This window comes from Schistocerca nitens, chromosome 4, assembly GCF_023898315.1.
Source record: "Schistocerca nitens isolate TAMUIC-IGC-003100 chromosome 4, iqSchNite1.1, whole genome shotgun sequence".
NCBI classification, from domain to species: Eukaryota; Metazoa; Arthropoda; class Insecta; order Orthoptera; family Acrididae; genus Schistocerca; species Schistocerca nitens.
Genome location: NC_064617.1, coordinates 395,397,626 through 395,415,497, shown reverse-complemented (window position 1 = coordinate 395,415,497; position 17,872 = coordinate 395,397,626). Strand labels below are relative to the sequence as shown.

Here is a 17,872-nt window from a genome sequence, read left to right as displayed (position 1 = left end):
CGTGCACACACTATTGCAATCGCAACACACACACATATGACCACAGTCTCTGGCAGCTAGAGCCAGACTGCAAGCACCAGAGCATTATGGGAGAGGCAACCAGGTGGGGGTAAGGAGGAGGCTGGGGCTGGGATGTGGAGGGATAGCAGGGTAAGGGTCAGGGACAGTAAAGTGCTGCTGGGAGTGTTCAGGGACGAGATGGAGAGTGGGGCAACTAGGTGCAGTTAGTTGGGAGGTTAGACAGAGGGTTGGGGGGGGGGGAGGAGGGGGGGGGGAGGTTGCGGAAAAGAAGAGAAGTAAAAAGACTAGTTTCGTTGGTGGAATAGAGGGCTGTGTAGAGAGAGAAGCTCTTTAACAAGTCCTGCATGATTGAATTTGAGGTTGGGGCAAAAAGGTGAGACCATTAGAAAGGACTGATACTTCTGTGAGGCTAAGGCTTTTGGAGGAAAGGTTCGTGACTGTGTTTCGTGTCTGTTTATGTTCTGGATTCTGTGTGCTGGTGGGAGGGAGTTTTGGAGGGTGGGGTAAGTGTAGTAGGTCCGGCCACAGAGGAGCATTCCCCTCCTGACTCATACCACCCAGGATTGGAGCAACTGAATCACATTCTCCACCAGGGTTTCAACTACCTCTTTTTGTGCCCTGAAATGAGAAATGTCCTACCCACTATCCTTTCCACTCCTCCCACAGTGGTATTCTGCCACCCACTGAACCGACACAGTATTCTCGCCAGCCCACACAACCCCTGTTCCCAGCTCATTGCCTCATGGCTCTTATCCCTGTAATAGACCTAGTGCAAGAACTGTCCCATTCACCCTCCATCATCACCTACTCCTGTCCTGTCACAAACATTAGTCTTTGGATCTACAAGCTAAGTTGCAAACACTGTGCTGCACTCTTTGTGGGCATGACAACCAACAAGCTGTCTCTCTGCATGAATGGCCACTGACAAACTGTGGCCAAGAAACAAGTGGACCACCCTGTTGCTGAGTAGGCCTCCCAACATGACACCCTTGATTTCAGTGACTGCTTCACAGTTTGTGCCACCTGGATCCTTCCTACCAGCACCACATTTTCTGAATTGTGCATGTGGGACCTCTCCCTGCAATATATCCTGTGTTCCCATAACATAGCCTCAACCTTCGTTAGTCATTGTCCATACCCATCCAGCCCCTTTCCTGTTCCCATTCCAGCACTCCACATCACTCTATTCCACCAACACAACCAGTCTTTCTACTTCTCTCCTTTTCTGTGCAAGCCCCACCCCCTTGCCCCCCCCCCACTCCCCCCCTGCCTCCAGACTGTACCATTTAACCTCCTCACTCTCCACCTCATCCCTGCACGCTCTTAGCAGCACTTCACTGTCCCTAACGCCTACCATGCTATCCCTCCCCTTCCCCACCCCAAATTCCTCCTTACCCCCACCCGGTTCCCGGTTGCCTCTCCCATAATGCCCTGCTGCTCGCAGTCTGTCTCTAGCTTCCAGAGGTTGTGGTCATCTGTGTGAGAGTTGTTTTTGCATGTGTGTATGTTGTCTACTTTTGGCAAAGGCCTTGTCGGCCGAAAGTTAACTTTCAGACAATCTTTCTGTTGTGCCTTACTGGGACTCAGCATCTCTGCTATATGGTGAGCAGCAACCATCCTTTTCATTATATTGTTACATTCCATCCTGGATTTTCCATTGTTTAATTTTGAGGTTCTATGCTCTTACTTTCCTTGTTCTTCCTAGAGACTGATGAGTGAGAAACTGCTACTTGACACAATAATCACATATCACTGCCTGAAACTCACTTTCTGCAAGAAATCGAATCTCATATCTGTTTGAAAAATCTGGAGATACATGTTCTCAACCAGTTCGCTCATGCTTATTCCTGTACAGGATTGCTTAACTTTGACAAGCCTGCCAGTCATATTGAAGTGACTGCTTGATGTCATCAGAGTTTTCTGATGATCACAACCCTAACAGGAGAGCTGCTTCTGTGATTTTCACCATGACATGTCACAATGGCCACATGAAATTGATTATAGCTAGGTTACCAAATACAAGTATTTTTAATCAAGTGCAGGGTCAGAGAGCAGATATGTCATCTCTGATGTAGGCTATTTGGGAAATTATCTTGGTAAAAGTCATTATATAATTACAGTTAGAAGTGCAAGCAACATTTTGGACCACAATATCAATTATGCAATTGAAGGTGGCATCACAGTCAATGCTTCTCATTCATGCAGTGTATTAATGCAGAAATGAGTCATTCAGAAGAGAGAAGTGGTCACATGCTTTCATTTAATTACGTGTGAAAGCAATAGTAAATGACCTACCTGGCCATTGTGGTCAAATGCTGACATTTAAACTTGACAAGCAGTTAAGAAATATCATAAAAGAAAAATAACTACACCAGAAACATAAACAGAGACTTGGTGGCTTTTCCTTCGTTCCTTCTTTCTTTCTCATTCGTCATGGGATCTATGGAACATGATGAATGACTTCAAAGCAATACAGCATGTAGTTGTCCTTAAACAAGAATGCTCCTGAAGAATAGAGAACGTACATAAGTCTAACAATATAATGAAAGTCACTAGTGGGAGTTTTACAATTTAAAAATAGCTATATGTAACTAAGTTTATACTGCTACATGAAGTTGCTGGTGGTAGTTGTGTGTGTATGTGTGTGTGTAATTTTTTTTTTTTTTTCCTCCAGTTTTGATTGGTCAGGTCAGACACAACTCCATGCTACACGTTCCACCAAAGTGGAGGTGAAAGCTGAGGTTTCTGGTACAGCACAAATGGTATTCATGTGGTGGGAGTTACTTATGGATGATGAGGGCACAGTTAAACTCACTTGTGCTCCAGCATGGGCGCATCCTGATGGTGTAAAGCAGCCTTGGCGGGACCACTGGATGCAAGCAGTATATTACTTGCCAAAGGAGTTAACTGTTACAAATGGGGAAACTCTGACACTCTACACTAGCCATGATGAGTTCTCCCTCTGGTTTGATCTATTACCATCTGCAGACACTATTAGGTAAGACTACATTTATATTCATACAGCAAATAAGTACACTTTGTTGCAGTTGCTACTGAACTACAACCAGTTTAATATATTTAATAAATTCTAATCAGTTGCAGATTGTAATTTCTTGTAGTTATTTTATGAACTTTGCTCCAGGCTGTAAAATTTACCAGCCAAAACTGAACAATTTCATCACGGTGGCTAATGATAATAGAGATTAGGTTTTATGCTTAAGGATAATCCCTACTAATCCACTTCTAAAAGTGCTTTAGTTCATTAACTACAAGCTGCTTCTGTTTGAAACAATTATGCTACCTCAGAGTAAAAGTAACATAAATACAGTACCTGAACTTAAATGCAATTTTATTTTTGGTTTGTTTTGCAAATCTGCATTATGCAAACACTATTTATTTGTTTCAACATGTATGAGACATTTTCTGTGGGTCAAATTTTATTTCTGTGTAGTATAATATGAAGTTTATAATCATTAACGTATTGTAGGCCTGAAAATTACAACATGAGCGTTTTGTTTGGTTTGTTTCAATTGATCACCTCCCTTTTTGTTGTTGTTTGTCAGCATGTCATCTGCAAAGTAGTCACAAGAAAAATTTTTTGTGCATTTCTGAAGTACTGTTTTGTGGGTAGTGGTAATTTATGTTACTGTTCTTACTTCTTGTGTCGTTGCATATCTATGGCGGATCTCTCTTTCTACTGCTATTGAGTACTGTTTCCACACTGTTGTTTACAACATTTTGCACACAACTTTACTTAGCACATGTTTTGCACCAAACATGACAAAATGTGTTTTGAGCAGACGTTTCTGTCTCCATACTCATTGAGAGGTGCTATGTTGTTGATGCTGCTCTCTTGTTCATGATTGCCTTGTGTTTAATGTGGCACTAATTTTGAATGTTTCAAGAGAACTGTTACGAATAGTTCTCTCTCTCTCTCTCTCTCTCTCTCTCTCTCTCTCTCTCTCTCTCTCTCTCTCTGTGTGTGTGTGTGTGTGTGTGTGTGTGTGTGTGTGTGTGTGCGCGCGCGTGCATGAGCGTGCCTGTAAAATGAGAGAGAGAAAGAGAGAGAGAGAGAGAGAGCGAGCTGGAAAGTACTGTGAGGGCTGTGAGGTGTCGAGAGTATCTTGTTTTGAAATTTCTGCATGTTTGGCCAATGTAGATAGATTGGAATGAATGACAGGTTAACTGATAGATTCTAGTTTTGGGGAATTGTGCTGTGGAAGTGTTCTTAGTGTTCAGATTTTTCTACACAGTATTGTTTGTGTGGAATATTTTTAGTCCTAATTTGGTTGTTTTTTAAGTATGTTACCCACCCTGTGGGCATTCATTTTCCTGTATGTTAATATGTGCCATGCTGTGTTCTTTGTCAGATGTACCTGGTTTCGTGTGTTTGTCAAGTGTTTGTGTTCCTGGTTCTCTGTTGTGGCCGGTGTTTTTTCAGGGTTTGCTCGTTTTTCATTTGCTTTTTAATTTTTTTATGCTGTCTGTGTAGTATTTGTGTATTAGACCCTTTCTCTACAGCTATCAGGTGTATTGTAGTTGGTTGGTTGGTTGGTTTAAAAGGTGGGTGGGGGGAGAGGGATCAAACTGTTTAGTCATCACTCCCTGTATTGTGTTTAGTTGCTGTGTGTAATCCTTTCTCTCTGGTTATCAGGTGTACTTTGTTTAGTTGCAGTGCATAGTTGAGTTTATCCAGTGGAGTTCCGTTGAGCCTGTGTATCATGTATCTGAAACTTGAGAGTTTGTGTGCCTAGGGGTGAGTGGAAGAGTTGTGAATGGTTGTACAGGTGACTGTAGGTTTTCTGAATATTCCAAAATTATGTTTTGTGTTAGTTGTTGATTTTGTATGTAGTAATGTCTAAGAAATTAAGTTTCATTTCTACCTATAAACACTAAGAACACCTACACAGACAAATTCTCCAAAGCTGGAATCGGTCAATTAACCTGCAGTTCATGCCAATGTGTCTACATATCCCAAACACGCATAAATTTCAAAACAAAATACCCTGAACATCTCAGAGCCTTAAAAAGTAACAGTACACACTCGTCTTTTACAAATCATCTCATACAAGAAAACCACCACCCAAACAACATTGAGACTGAACTTAAGATCCTCAGAGAAAGCAATAGTCACTGTCAGAAATTCGCAGTAAAGGAGAACTATCACATACAAAAGGCAATAATACAAGGAATGAAAATACAACACTGTGCAACAAAATGCTATTTGGAACACTCGGTGAAGTACCGGGTGATCAAAAAGTCAGTTTAAATTTGAAAACTGAATAAATGATGGAATAATGTAGATAGAGAGGCACAAATTGACACACATGCTTGGAATGACATGGTGTTTTGTTAGAACCAAAAAAAATACAAACGCTCAAAAAATGTCCGATAGATGGCGCTTCATCTGATCAGAATAGCAATAATTAGCATAACAAACTAAGACAAAGCAAAGATGATGATCTTTACAGGAAATGCTCAATATGTCCACCATCATTCCTCAGCAATAGCTGTAGTTGAGGAATAATGTTGTGAACAGCACTGTAAAGCATGTCCGGAGTTATTGTGAGGCATTGGCGTCGGATATTGTGTTTCAGCATCCCTAGAGATGTCGGTTGATCACGATACACCTGCGACTTCAGGTAACCCCAAAGCCAATAATTGCACGGACTGAGGTCTGGGTACCTGGGAGACCAAGCATGACAAAAGTGGCAGCTGAGCACACGATCATCACCAAACGACGCGTGCAAGAGATCTTTCACGCGTCTAGCAATACTTTTTTTTTCCTTCCCCCCCCCCCCCCCCTCTAATAAAACCCCATGTCATTCCAAGCATGTGTGTCAATTTTTACCTCTCCATCTACATTATTCCGTGGTTTATTAAGTTTTCAAATTTATACTGACTTTTCGACCACCCGGTATACTAAGGTACTTCCCCTCATAAAACATAATATTCAGCCAGTCCCAAATATCTAAGAACACCTGTTTTCTCAATCCCCCCCCTCTTTCCAGCTCTCTCTCCTCATCATCATTTCTCACACACACACACACACACACACACACACACACACACACACACACACACACCGCTGTGGGCATTTTCATGTCACCCTCCTATCCCAACCTCTTTATAGCCCATCTAGAGGAAATCTTCATAGTCTCTGGTTCAGGTTTATGAAGATATCTTCATGATCTGGACTCAGGCTCGAGATACACTTTCCTCAGTCCTTCACAAACTCAACAACTTCTCTCCCATCTTCTTCACTTGGTCCTCCTAAACCCAGCATGTCATCCTCCAGAAAGTTCACCTCCTCTCCTCTGATGACTTCATCCGCACACCTGTCTAGGTTAATCAAGCCAACCACAACAGTACCCGCATTTCGAGAGTGCGCCATCATTTACACATAAAAAAGCTCCCCCCTTACAGCCTGGCCATCTGAGGATGGTGTATCTGCAGTGACTGGAACTGCCTTGCCTAGTAAGCTGATAGTCTCGCAGAGGCCTCCTCCAACAGGCACTTTCCCCAGATCTAGTCCAAAAACAAAATGTTTGTGCCATATCCCCATACACCCCAAATATTCCCACCAACTCCAAGAATCAGCTAAAAAGAAGCACCCCCTTTGTCACCTGATACCTCCCCGGTCTGGAGCAACTCAACCACTTACTTTGTCAGGGCTTTGACTATCTATCATCATGCCTTGACATGAGGGAAATCCTAACCAAGATTGTTCCCACCACACCTAAAGTGGTGTTCCATTGCCCAACCAACCTCCACAATATCCTTGTCCATCCCTATGCCATACCCAATCTCAAATCCTTGCTGCAATGATCATAATCTTGTAGAAGATACAGGTGCAAGACTTGCCCAATCCACCCACCCAGCACTGCCTATCCAGTCCTGTCACAGGCTTATCCTACACCGTCAGAGGCCGAGCCACCTGTGGAAGTAGCCTCGTCATATAACAGCTCTGCTACAATCTTTGCACAGCTTTTTATATTGGTATGACTACCAACCAGGTGTCTTAGCGGTATGAATGGCCACTATGTAAGTATGGCCAAGCGAATCATGGATCATCCTGTGGCACAACATGCAGCTGAAAATAACATTCTTGATTCCAGTGGCCCAGGCCATCTGGATCCTCCCCTCCACCACCAGCTTCTCTGAACTGCGCAGACGGGAATTATCCTCATAACACATTCTCCACTCCCAGAATTATCCCAGCCTCAAAATATGGTAACCTACTGACCTCATCCACTTCATCCAACAATTCTGCTCCATCTTACCTATCACTTCCTTCAAATTCACATCCCTTCACCCTCATTGTGTGCTGCTCTCTGCCAATGTACCCACTGTTTGTTTCCCTGTCTCTGTTCCTCTGCTTTCTCATTCCCCACCCCCATACCCTCCTGGCACTTTGCCTGGCATCCACGTCCTGCTGCCATCTAGTCCGTGCACTCTCCACTCTACCCCAACCAAACCCTTCCATGTCTCCCCATTTGCCGCCCCACTCCGGATTGCTACTTTCATTCAATTTGAGGGATACTTTATGGCTGCAGTGGCTGGAGATAGTGGTCATTTGTATGTGAGGTTTGTGGGTGAGGTGTGCCTGCTTGTGGGAGTGTGTGTGTGTGTGTAAGAAGACTTTGGCTGAAAACTCAATGTGTAACAGTTGTTTTGTGGTGCCTGTCTTCAGCTCAAGACATTTGTCCTCATTTCACCCCAGAATATGTTGCCATAAAATACCAGTGAATAAAAATAAGGAAAGTCAACATTTTTACATTTTCATTTCCAAAATCTGATCTTATTCATGATGCAAGAGTTGCAGAGCTTAGACGTTTAAGATCGCTAACATTTGACCTTCAGTTCAGGTTCTTATCAATCTAAACACTAAAAAATTGAGAATATTCTATTTCATTTGTTGATTTAACATCATGCATTATTTCTGATTGTGTGGTGAGGCCTTGTGTAGTACTGATTTGTATGTATTGCTTTTTATTTAAATTAGTGAAGTTCGTTTTCAAACAACCAGTTATTAACTTTTAAGAACACATTATTTACATTTTCACAGTTTGAAGTTACTCCATGAGGTGGTATAGAAAAATAGAATGTCACCAGCATTCTAAATATCATAATTCCAGTGCTTTGTGATAATTGCAAGAACAATGTGCAAATAGGAGATGGAAAGTGAAAATGGTATTAGGGTTGCCACAAGTTCTGGAAATCAGGGAATTTCAATCATGTCAGGGAAATCAGTGAAATATCAGCAGAATCTGGGGAAAAAAAGCCCTGGAAAAATCTTGTTCTCGTCTTAGTAGATGAAATGGTTTGTTACTGAGATGTCATGCATGATCGCTGGCTGGGCACAGCTGAGTACATGCGCCACATCCCTGCTCCCTCGTTCTTACTGCTTCTCCCATTCCTACCACTCCCCTCAGCTTGCAGTCAGCGCTGCCCCACTTCTTGCCAGTAGTCTAGCAGCTGCTGATGAGAGGCAGGGAGGTGTGAGGAGTGATTTGTTTGGATCTGATTCTCAGAGATCGTTGATGCAGCAGCCGGAGACAGCGGTCATGTCTGCATGAGCTGTGTCTGAGTGATTGTGTGAATGTCTGTGTGCTCTCCTTTTCTGACAAAGCCTATGGCCAAAAATTTAGTTGTGAGAGTGTGATTGTCTTTTTGATATGCCTGTCCGTGGTTCAGTGGTCATCTTTACGGTGAGTTGCTGCCTGTCCTCATTAGTATTGATTCTCAGAGTATTTGTGCAAGCTTTTTTGTTGCATGGATTGATCACTGTGGTCTCATTTCATCAACATGGTGTCTGTGACATGTGAATAGCTCTCCATGTAAGTGAACTTCCACGATGGGCCAAAATTGCAGGCCATTTCTGCAGGTATCTCTAATGGATCAAGCCAGCCGAACTGAAGCCAGTCGTTTCCCACTAATGTGTCAGCCCTGCCCATCAGATTTTGTCTCACCAATCTGCCCGCAGGCTAGGTCTGTTTGTGTGTGGCATAATGCGGCAGATTTTTGTGGTTTATCCGTGGACCCAGGACTGTTATGCTCCTCAGCAGGCCAGAGGCCAAGGGTAATGGATTTCAGGAATGGCAGCATTCTCACTGCAACTACAGTGTACAGTGCAGTGTACATTTTATTTATTCTAGTACATTTTGGCTTCAAAAGTAGTTTATATATTAGAAAACAAGGACGATAAGAAAAAGAAAATTGTGGCAGCTGCTGGCAGTTTGTACACTATGTACTCATATATTTATCGAAAGAAAAATCACACAGTACCGGTAAAATAAAGGACATAATGCAGTAGGTAATAACCACAATAACGAACGTAGCATAACCAACATTTTATTGGTGGTCACCTATAGCATTGGTGTACGCAACTCTTCCCCACCTTATGCACTTCTTTCAATGAGCCTACTTTTTTCTGAGGTTATTTCTGAAATCATGAAGGTATTTTAAATCTGTCTTGTGACTCCAAGGAAATACATGTTTTTTCACCAGATGTGTTTCTTTTTATTGAAATAAAATAACAATAATATACCATTTGACTTCCTTTCTCTATCTAAAAACAGTTGATTACAAAAGCTGTTGATGTTAGTACTTAAGAGTTTTGCTAACACGGGTAGAAATACAGAAGTCCTTATACATTTGTTTCTCAACTTGCATCTTTACTTACCTTTGAGAACATAAAATTTGTCAGGGAAAAATGCTAAAATGTCTGAAAATAAGGGAAATATCAGGGAATTTCACTTGGGGAAACCTGTAGCAACACTGGGTATAGAACAGGGTAGTTCCTTTTCCCCATTAATCTTTAGCACAGTCTTGAAGACCTTAATGAAGCACACAAAGGAAGTGGAAAAAGAAGATATAAAGCTCTTCTGTTTGTAGATGATGTCACTGGGCTGGAACTAAAATGGAGGTAGAGAGGAAATTTGATATGTAGAACACTACATTCAAAGAGATAGGGTTAACTGTGAGCATAAATCAGAGATTGGGATTATAAAAGAGTAGAGCACCCACTCGACGTGAGCTATTTTTCGAGGAAGAAGACCAAGAAAGTGAATAATTTTACATATTGTGGTAGTGCTGTGGCAATGTTCAGGCTCTGAGAAGGGTAACTAAAGAATCAGAATTCTTCAATGTAATAGGAATGCATGTTTGGAATAAGTACATTCCTCAAAGAGCTAAATAGATCATATTAAAAAAATTCCTTCTGCCCTTTGTGTTCTATAGTCTGTAGAGCTGTGTTGCAATTAATAGACACACAAGTCAACTACAAACCTGTGAAATGAAATTCTTGAGGTCTGCTCTACATAAGACAGTCAGAGACAGGATTAGAAATTAGCACATAAGAGAGACTGGTAAGGGAAAATGGCCATGGAGGAATGCCTGAGTGCAGTGGGACTGAAGTGATTTGCATGGTATCACTGAATGATCACAGTGGCCCACCACAATCAATAACACGCATCCATACCACAGACATTAGCGATGTCTTGCTGAATCCATAGCAACAGATGACAGGTGCTGAAGAATTCATGCCCCTTCATTCAGCACAGCAACTCCTACGCATGGAGGTCAATATAGTCGAGTTTGGAAGGGCTCGGCCTCAGTTCGTGACCTCTGCAGAAGCAGTCAACATCATCAAGTAAGGCTAAAGTGAGTAAAGGTGAGCAGATGACATTACAAAAACATGCAAAAGCAACATGGATATGAATAGTGAACACTGTATCGAAAAGTTGAGAGGAGACTCATATCCAGGCAAGTAGTGTATGTGAAATTGTTGATGACACACACACACACACACACACACACACACACACACACACACACACACACACACACACCTGCGTGCATGTGCTCATTTGTTTTTGCATATTTTCATTCAATAATGTCATATGCAATAATGTTCTGTAGTAACTCATCTGTAAGAAAAGAAAGTCTTCATTGCTCTAAAACATGCTGTCAGAATAGTATCTGATGATCACCTGTGATCATCTTGTAGGCATCTGTTTAAGGAGTTAACGCATTTTGACTAGTATTTCACAGTATATTTATTCCTTTTGGTAAGTTATACACTGCAGTTCAAAAGGAACAGTGATGTACAAATTACAATACCACAAGAAAGAATGACATCAGTGATGTCACATTGTCATCTTTAGCACAGAAAGGGGTGTACAATGCGGCAACAAAATTTTTTATCACTTACCCGGTGATACATAGCAAAGTAAAATTTGAAAATAAACTGAAAAAGTTTCTCCTTGACAACTCCTTCTATTATGTAGAAGAATTTCTATTATTTTAATGTCTAAAAGACGATAGGAATTACTAACTCACATCTGTACCTTGTGAGTGATCAGCCTGTAAGCATATTTACAAAATAATTTGTGACGTGAATGACTCATTCCACATCAGTACAGTTTATCATGCAAATGATCCGTGGAACATGAAACTCACTAACTGCGTAACCAGGGTGGAAAGGGGGCTATAATCAGCTTAGTTCGTGAATTTTTATCATTTGGTCAATTTTAATAGAAGATGAAACAGGTTTTATTCCCTAATACAACTTGTAAGATTTCACTTTAAAACTGTATTAGGCTGCTTGTGCATTTAAATCATGCAGGAATATCACATTTATTTTAAGGTTTCACTTTAAAACTGTATTAGGCTGCTTGTGCATTTAAATCATGCAGGAAGATCACATTAATTTTATTCTATAGGTACATTGTTTTTTTCTGTCTAATATAACTTTAGTAGGATAAAATGGAAACTAACAACATAGTGTAACCAACTAGTTTACCTGCAGACAACGTAATTTTATGTGCACTTGAAGCATATCCACAATACTAAACAGCCAGATTACCTCTTTAATTTTGAAGACTTTTCTTAATTGATCAGGTAAGTTTGTGTTCCAGTGACACATTAAGTCTCAACTTTATGATAATAAATACAGGCCTAAGTAATGACTTAAAAATTATACCAAGTCTGAGATTTGGACCAGGTTCTCCTCCTCCCTAGGCAGATGCACTAACCACTGCATCACCCTGGCTATATTTGTTAAATTAAGAAGTGATATAAATTCTTACTTGATTGGTATTATACTCATGGCAGAATCAGTAAGTACAACTTTTAAATTATAATTATTTGTTGGAACATCATCTACATAATATATTTTGCTTGAAAGATCTAAGTATCAAATTTTGTGATTCTCATCAAAATGTTTAAATTGCCCTCATAAAAAGAAACAGCTGTCCTCTTTCAAGAGTAAATCGTATTAAAAGTTTTCAGCTTTTTGGTAACCAGTGTGGACCTGTTATGGGCTATCCGTTTAGTTGTTCCACTGGTAATGTGATGCGCAAAACACTATCTAAAGGATGAGCCAATCTTTAATTCGTAAATGGTATAAAATGTCAAGATTCTAAACAGTGGTTGAAATTAAAAATTCCTAGCTAAAATTGTAACCTCTTTTTGTTTCTTATAAACCAGGTGTTTGTAACATGACGCTCAAACAGTTCTGTGTGCTGCCACAGGACACATGCATGACTCTCGCTCCTCGAGGAAACGACTTCTTTTAAATTAAGTTGGCTTGCACCTCTGCATTTCCTTCCATCCCAGTTTACTTTTCCTGGATACAAGTATAATTTATGTAATTTGTTGTACTCTCATTATCACAACTGAGCAAGACAGTGCAGTTGTAAGACATTGGACTCACATTCGGCTTCGAATTCCTGTCCAACCATCGAGATTTGGGTTTTCCGTGATTTCCCCGAATTGTTTAAGGTCAGTGCCAGAAGGCTCCCATGAAAAGGACACATTCAGTTTCCTTCTCTGTCCTTTTTAATCTGAGCTCTTGTTCCATGTGCAGTGACCACATTGTTGTTGAAATGTTAAGCCCTAAACTTCCTCACGTGACCTCGTAGTCAATCTTCATCATTTATGTTGTTAGCATTATTCTAAATTATTTATGATTAATGTTAGAACAGTTCTTTCAGAAGAAAAATATTCCAGTTGTAAAATGTATTGGGAAGGAATGGTATGTATATAGCTCATGTCCATCTACAATATTCTTTCCTTCATTAGTGTTGTTTGTGATAAATATTTATATATGTGGTCAACATAGTTTTCACTGTGAATCTTTTGTGCTGAGGCTTCAATTTATATTTTATTTTTCTTTGTACTAGGCATGAAACAAATTCTTTACGTCCCATCTGTGATTGTGGTTTACATGTGATGGCCAGTCGAACCAGAATTGGCTGCATGAATGACAAATCTCGGCGTAGAAAGTTCATGTCCGCATTGAAATCTGCAGACATTGTCAACAAGATCTGTCTCTGCTTGAGTGATGGTTCCCTCCTGGGTCCTGTTGCAGCCAGCCTGGGAGCTAGACATGTTTACTGTGTTGAAACATACAATCTTGCACGACAGTTTCTGCATGATTATTGCATAAGCAACAATCTGGAAGATCGTGTGACCATAGTGGCATCACCAGAAGATTTGTTAAAAGTTGAAGGTCTTGCCAAGCAGGTATGTATTTCATTATGAACTGCAGATTTGTATATTTATTATTTACTATTTTAAGTGTTTCTGTAGGCAGTACTTGGAAATATCACACCCTAAAGGTAGACTATTCCATCTACATATCACTTGATGTTTATGTCATTGTACTTGGAGAGTACTTATCCCTCTTTGTACATTCTGTAGAGGATAGACTTGTATTACCTGTCTTTTGACTATTACGGCATCCTGGTCTGGCGAGTCTGAAAGCCCGCCAGGAGGTGTGCACCTTGATGACGGCTTCCAGACAGCACTACTGTAATCTGCAAGTGTTGCTGTCCCGTTTCAGTGCTAGCTATGGAGACATGCCTGTTCTGCTGTCCTGTCAGTGCCCACTGCTGCTGTTAAAAGCCAGCATCGCAGCCACTCAGTCAATCAGTTGTGGTTTCACTGCACTATTGTATTGATCTTGCTACACATTGATGTTTTGATTTGGGTTTGCTGTCGACAGTGCCCCTAAATGATAGCCAACAAAATATGTGTATTACCATATACTATAGATTAACTTCCAAAATAGGCAACATTCTTAAGAAAAGGATTAAGTAGCCTATGCACCAAGGGGACAGTAGGTAAGCTAGAATTTGGTTAACCACAAAGACTAGCATCCCCTAATAAATCAAAATAGAGTTAATAAGATCAGCTACAAAGAGTGTGGATCGTACTAGACAGGGAAAAACAACTAGATCAGTGTGTACTGAACAACAGAAGCTGGAATCAACAACAAAATGGATCCACCTTTTGCAGCATTGTCTGGAAACCTGACACAGTAATGCAGTAGAAACAGTAATGCTCTGCTCTGGGCACAATGGGTCATGTGGTGCTGCTTGATTCCCAGTACTGCGAGTTTTTCAGGAAGGGTTTTGTGGTGCAGCTTGATTTTCAGTACAGCAAGCACGCCACAGCCACAAGGCTCTTCCCGAGAAACTGCCGAATGAACAGAGTTGTATAACTTCCACTCTTTCATACTTCCATACCTCAGTGACTGCCCAATCCACTTTTGTTAAGGTATGCCCCATTGTAAAAGGACTTGCTGGTAATTTCTATGATTGTATATGTATTATTTTGTATATTTAGTTTTAGCAGTTCATTGACTTGCCCATATTGTATAATGCACAGCTTGCTAGAGTGAGAGAGGTATGTGAGACAAACTTGGATCAGCAGGTTAATGACCCTGGGCTGGTACACCAGACATCCTGATCATGCTTTTTAGGCAGTTTTCTATGGCTAATTTAGACAAATGCTAAACTAGTTCCTAAATTTCTCCACAGAGAATGTGATACAGAAACAGTTCAAATACAATAACAAAGTTGAAACAGTTCACATACAGGTTACCTAGACGATTGTGATCTCAGTAAGGGCATCATGGCACAAAGTTAAATAACAAAAATAAAATTTGCTAAATCTTGAGGATGCAGTCCTCGGGTCAGATGGGATAAATCGTAGGGAAAAGAAGGAAAAAGTAGTATTGGCAATTAATTGATGTTATGGTTGGTTGTAAATTCATTTCTTTGTTCATGTTTGTACCAGTATGCATAATAAGATCTTTACCAGTAGCGTTAGACAGTGTTCTACTAACCTGAAAGATAAATCACAAAAATAAATAAGCTGTAAAGAAGGTGCAAAAATGTTGTGTTTCCAAGAAATAATCTTCATTAAGTATCCACAGTGAATAATACCATGTAATTTTAGTTGGTTAGTAGAAAGCATTAAATTTTCTGGTTTTAATGCATAGACTGAACACACCTCAATCGGTCTACTCTGATGTATAATGTAATTTGCCAACAGCCTTACCGCATTGGTAACACTTGTCCTCATCCGATCACCAAAGTTAAGTGCTGTCAGTCTTGGGTAGCACTTGGATGGGTCACCGTCTGGGTGTGCTGAGTGCTGTTGCCAAGCAGGATGCACTCAGTCCTTGTGAGGCCAATTGAGGAGCTACTTGACTAAGAAGTAGCTGCACCGGTCATGAAAACTGACAATGGCTGGGAGAATGGTGCGCCTCCCCCCACCCCTCTCCCATATCTGCATCCAATCATACCTTAGGGCTGAGGATGACACAGCAGTCGGTCAGTACCATAGGGCCTAAAAGGCCTGTTTGGCCCTGTATGCACATTCAGTGACGCGTTAGGGTTAAAGATGACACGGTGGTCGGTCAGTACCACTGGGCTTACAGGTCCTCTTCAGAGAGTGTTTGTTTCGTCCATATAGTGTAATGTAACAGCTCTGAATCTCATGTTAAAGTACACAGTACACAACTTTTAACGAATTACTCGATACACAGCTTGGGTTTAGACCTCATTTCATAGCTGTTATTTAATTTTTTTATGGTAGAGTTGTAAATTATAGACCAATCATTGTCATCAACAACATCCAAAATTTTAATAATGTGTAAAAACATATTTCTGAGTTTATAATTAGATAAAACAAATGGTTAAATCTGAAGGAATACTAACTCTCTTTCTAGTGCAGTTATTTTCATACAAAATTATTGTTTTAAAGTTCCAAAGTTCAACACTAAAATAACAGGAATGTGTAGTACAAATTGACACACTGAACTAAAAAAATCGTAATTCTTAAGTGAGAACATGTGTAAAAGTTAGTAGTTGAAATAATTGTTATTTAGGAGAAAAATTGGGTGTTTTAGAAATAATTCTTTGCCATTCACACTTTTATGAAATTTTCAATGAAAAACAATTTTTTAAGAACACAAACCATTAAACAATTGTTTTGCTATTGTAGAACATGCTCTTACACTTGAGGTTTTGTGAATTAGTAATTTTTCATTATAACTTTACAAAAATATCTGTTCTGATAATGAAAATGTAATGTAATTAGATGAATAAAAATATCTACTCACCAAGTTTTGGCAAGAGAATGCACATGTAAAGCTATTTAAATCTGCAAGCTTCCGGAGCCACTGGATCCTCCTCCTCACAGTAGGGTTGAAGGGGGAGGAAGAGGGGTCACTCTTCTTTCTTCCCCTTCAACCCTTCTCCCAGAAGGAGGAGCCACTGGCTCTGAGAGCTTGCAAAGTTAAACACCTTTATGTGTGTGTTCTCCTGCTGCCATTTGGTGAGTAGATTTTTCATCTATCTGGTTACATTTATATTTTCAAAAATTGATTATTTTCGTCGATGCATTCTAATAATGTGATTGGCATAATGGATTGTTATGTTTCTATATAAGGGTGGTGCAAGACCAAATGTGGTGGTGTTTTGTGTGTGAATGTGTATGGGGCAAGGCTGGGGCTTAGATATTTTTGTTTGATATTGAAATTATAATATCAAAGACTCAGTCTGAATTTATCAGCAAAATGGAATCAGCTATTGTCAAAAATTGTGAATTTTTCTGTTGCATAATGAAAGAATAAATGAGACGAATAAGTACAAATATTGTCAGCAACATGTAGTTATCATCCAAAGCCTTACTCAGGAAAGAAAACATAGACACTTTGACAGGCAAGCACACCTCACCCACACTAGACCAGCACTACTGGTAGCTCTGATCGTTCAGAGATGCTCTTGTCTGTGTAATGTGTCTGTTTTCTTTGCTGAGGAAGGCTTTGGCTGATAACTACATGTGTAACAGTCTTCTCGCTGTGTCTGTCTTCAACTCAAGGTCATCTTTACGATAAATAGAAATCTATCTTATTCCTAATGTTGTTATTCCAATGTAGAGTCTCCATTGTACAAAGATTGTCAGATTGTTAATTATGGTCAAGAACTTCGGATATGTTTATTTTTTATGGAAGATATGTATTAATTGTACTTTTGTTGAAAAATATCCAATTAACTGACAGCATGTGGTCATATCTTGGGTTGTCGTATCAACAAAATCAGCTTCTAAATCATGACATGACCTATATTTTTGCAAAAGTTGAATAATTGTTTGTTGAAATTATCAGTGATATTAGAACAGAAAGATTACATAAATAATGGGCATACTGTAAATAAAACAAACATGTAGCTGCAAATCGGGTATAAATTGAAGGATGTATAACATGAGATAAAAGAAGTACATGTGTTACAAATGTCCAGTTAAGTTCTGCACCCTCCTGTACTAATCTTGCATATTAAGTCACTTTAGTTTGGTCACTTAAATGAAACCTAGAAACTAAATCTTTACACCTTCAAGAAAGCAGGTGTGTGTGGTTTTCTTTTTTTTTTTTTTTTTTTTTTTTGCCATATTGCTTTGGACATTTTTATATCAATTATCTCAACTTCCTTTCATTCAGGCATAGTTTCATCACCTTACCAGCAGGCTTTGTGTGTCTGCTCCCTTCACTTCTGCA

General features: G+C 40.0%; 1 protein-coding gene across 2 annotated transcripts in view; it reads left to right on the top strand.

Moving 5' to 3' along the window:
* The window catches only part of LOC126253708 (protein arginine N-methyltransferase 7-like), a 124,374-nt gene that overhangs the window by 99,162 nt on the left and 7,340 nt on the right, over nucleotides 1–17,872 (top strand). For both annotated transcript variants that reach the window (XM_049955240.1, XM_049955241.1), the window contains 2 exons: nucleotides 2,696–3,019; nucleotides 13,209–13,551. In XM_049955240.1, the coding sequence (XP_049811197.1) occupies nucleotides 2,696–3,019; nucleotides 13,209–13,551 (667 nt within the window). The remainder of the gene's footprint in view (nucleotides 1–2,695; nucleotides 3,020–13,208; nucleotides 13,552–17,872) is intronic.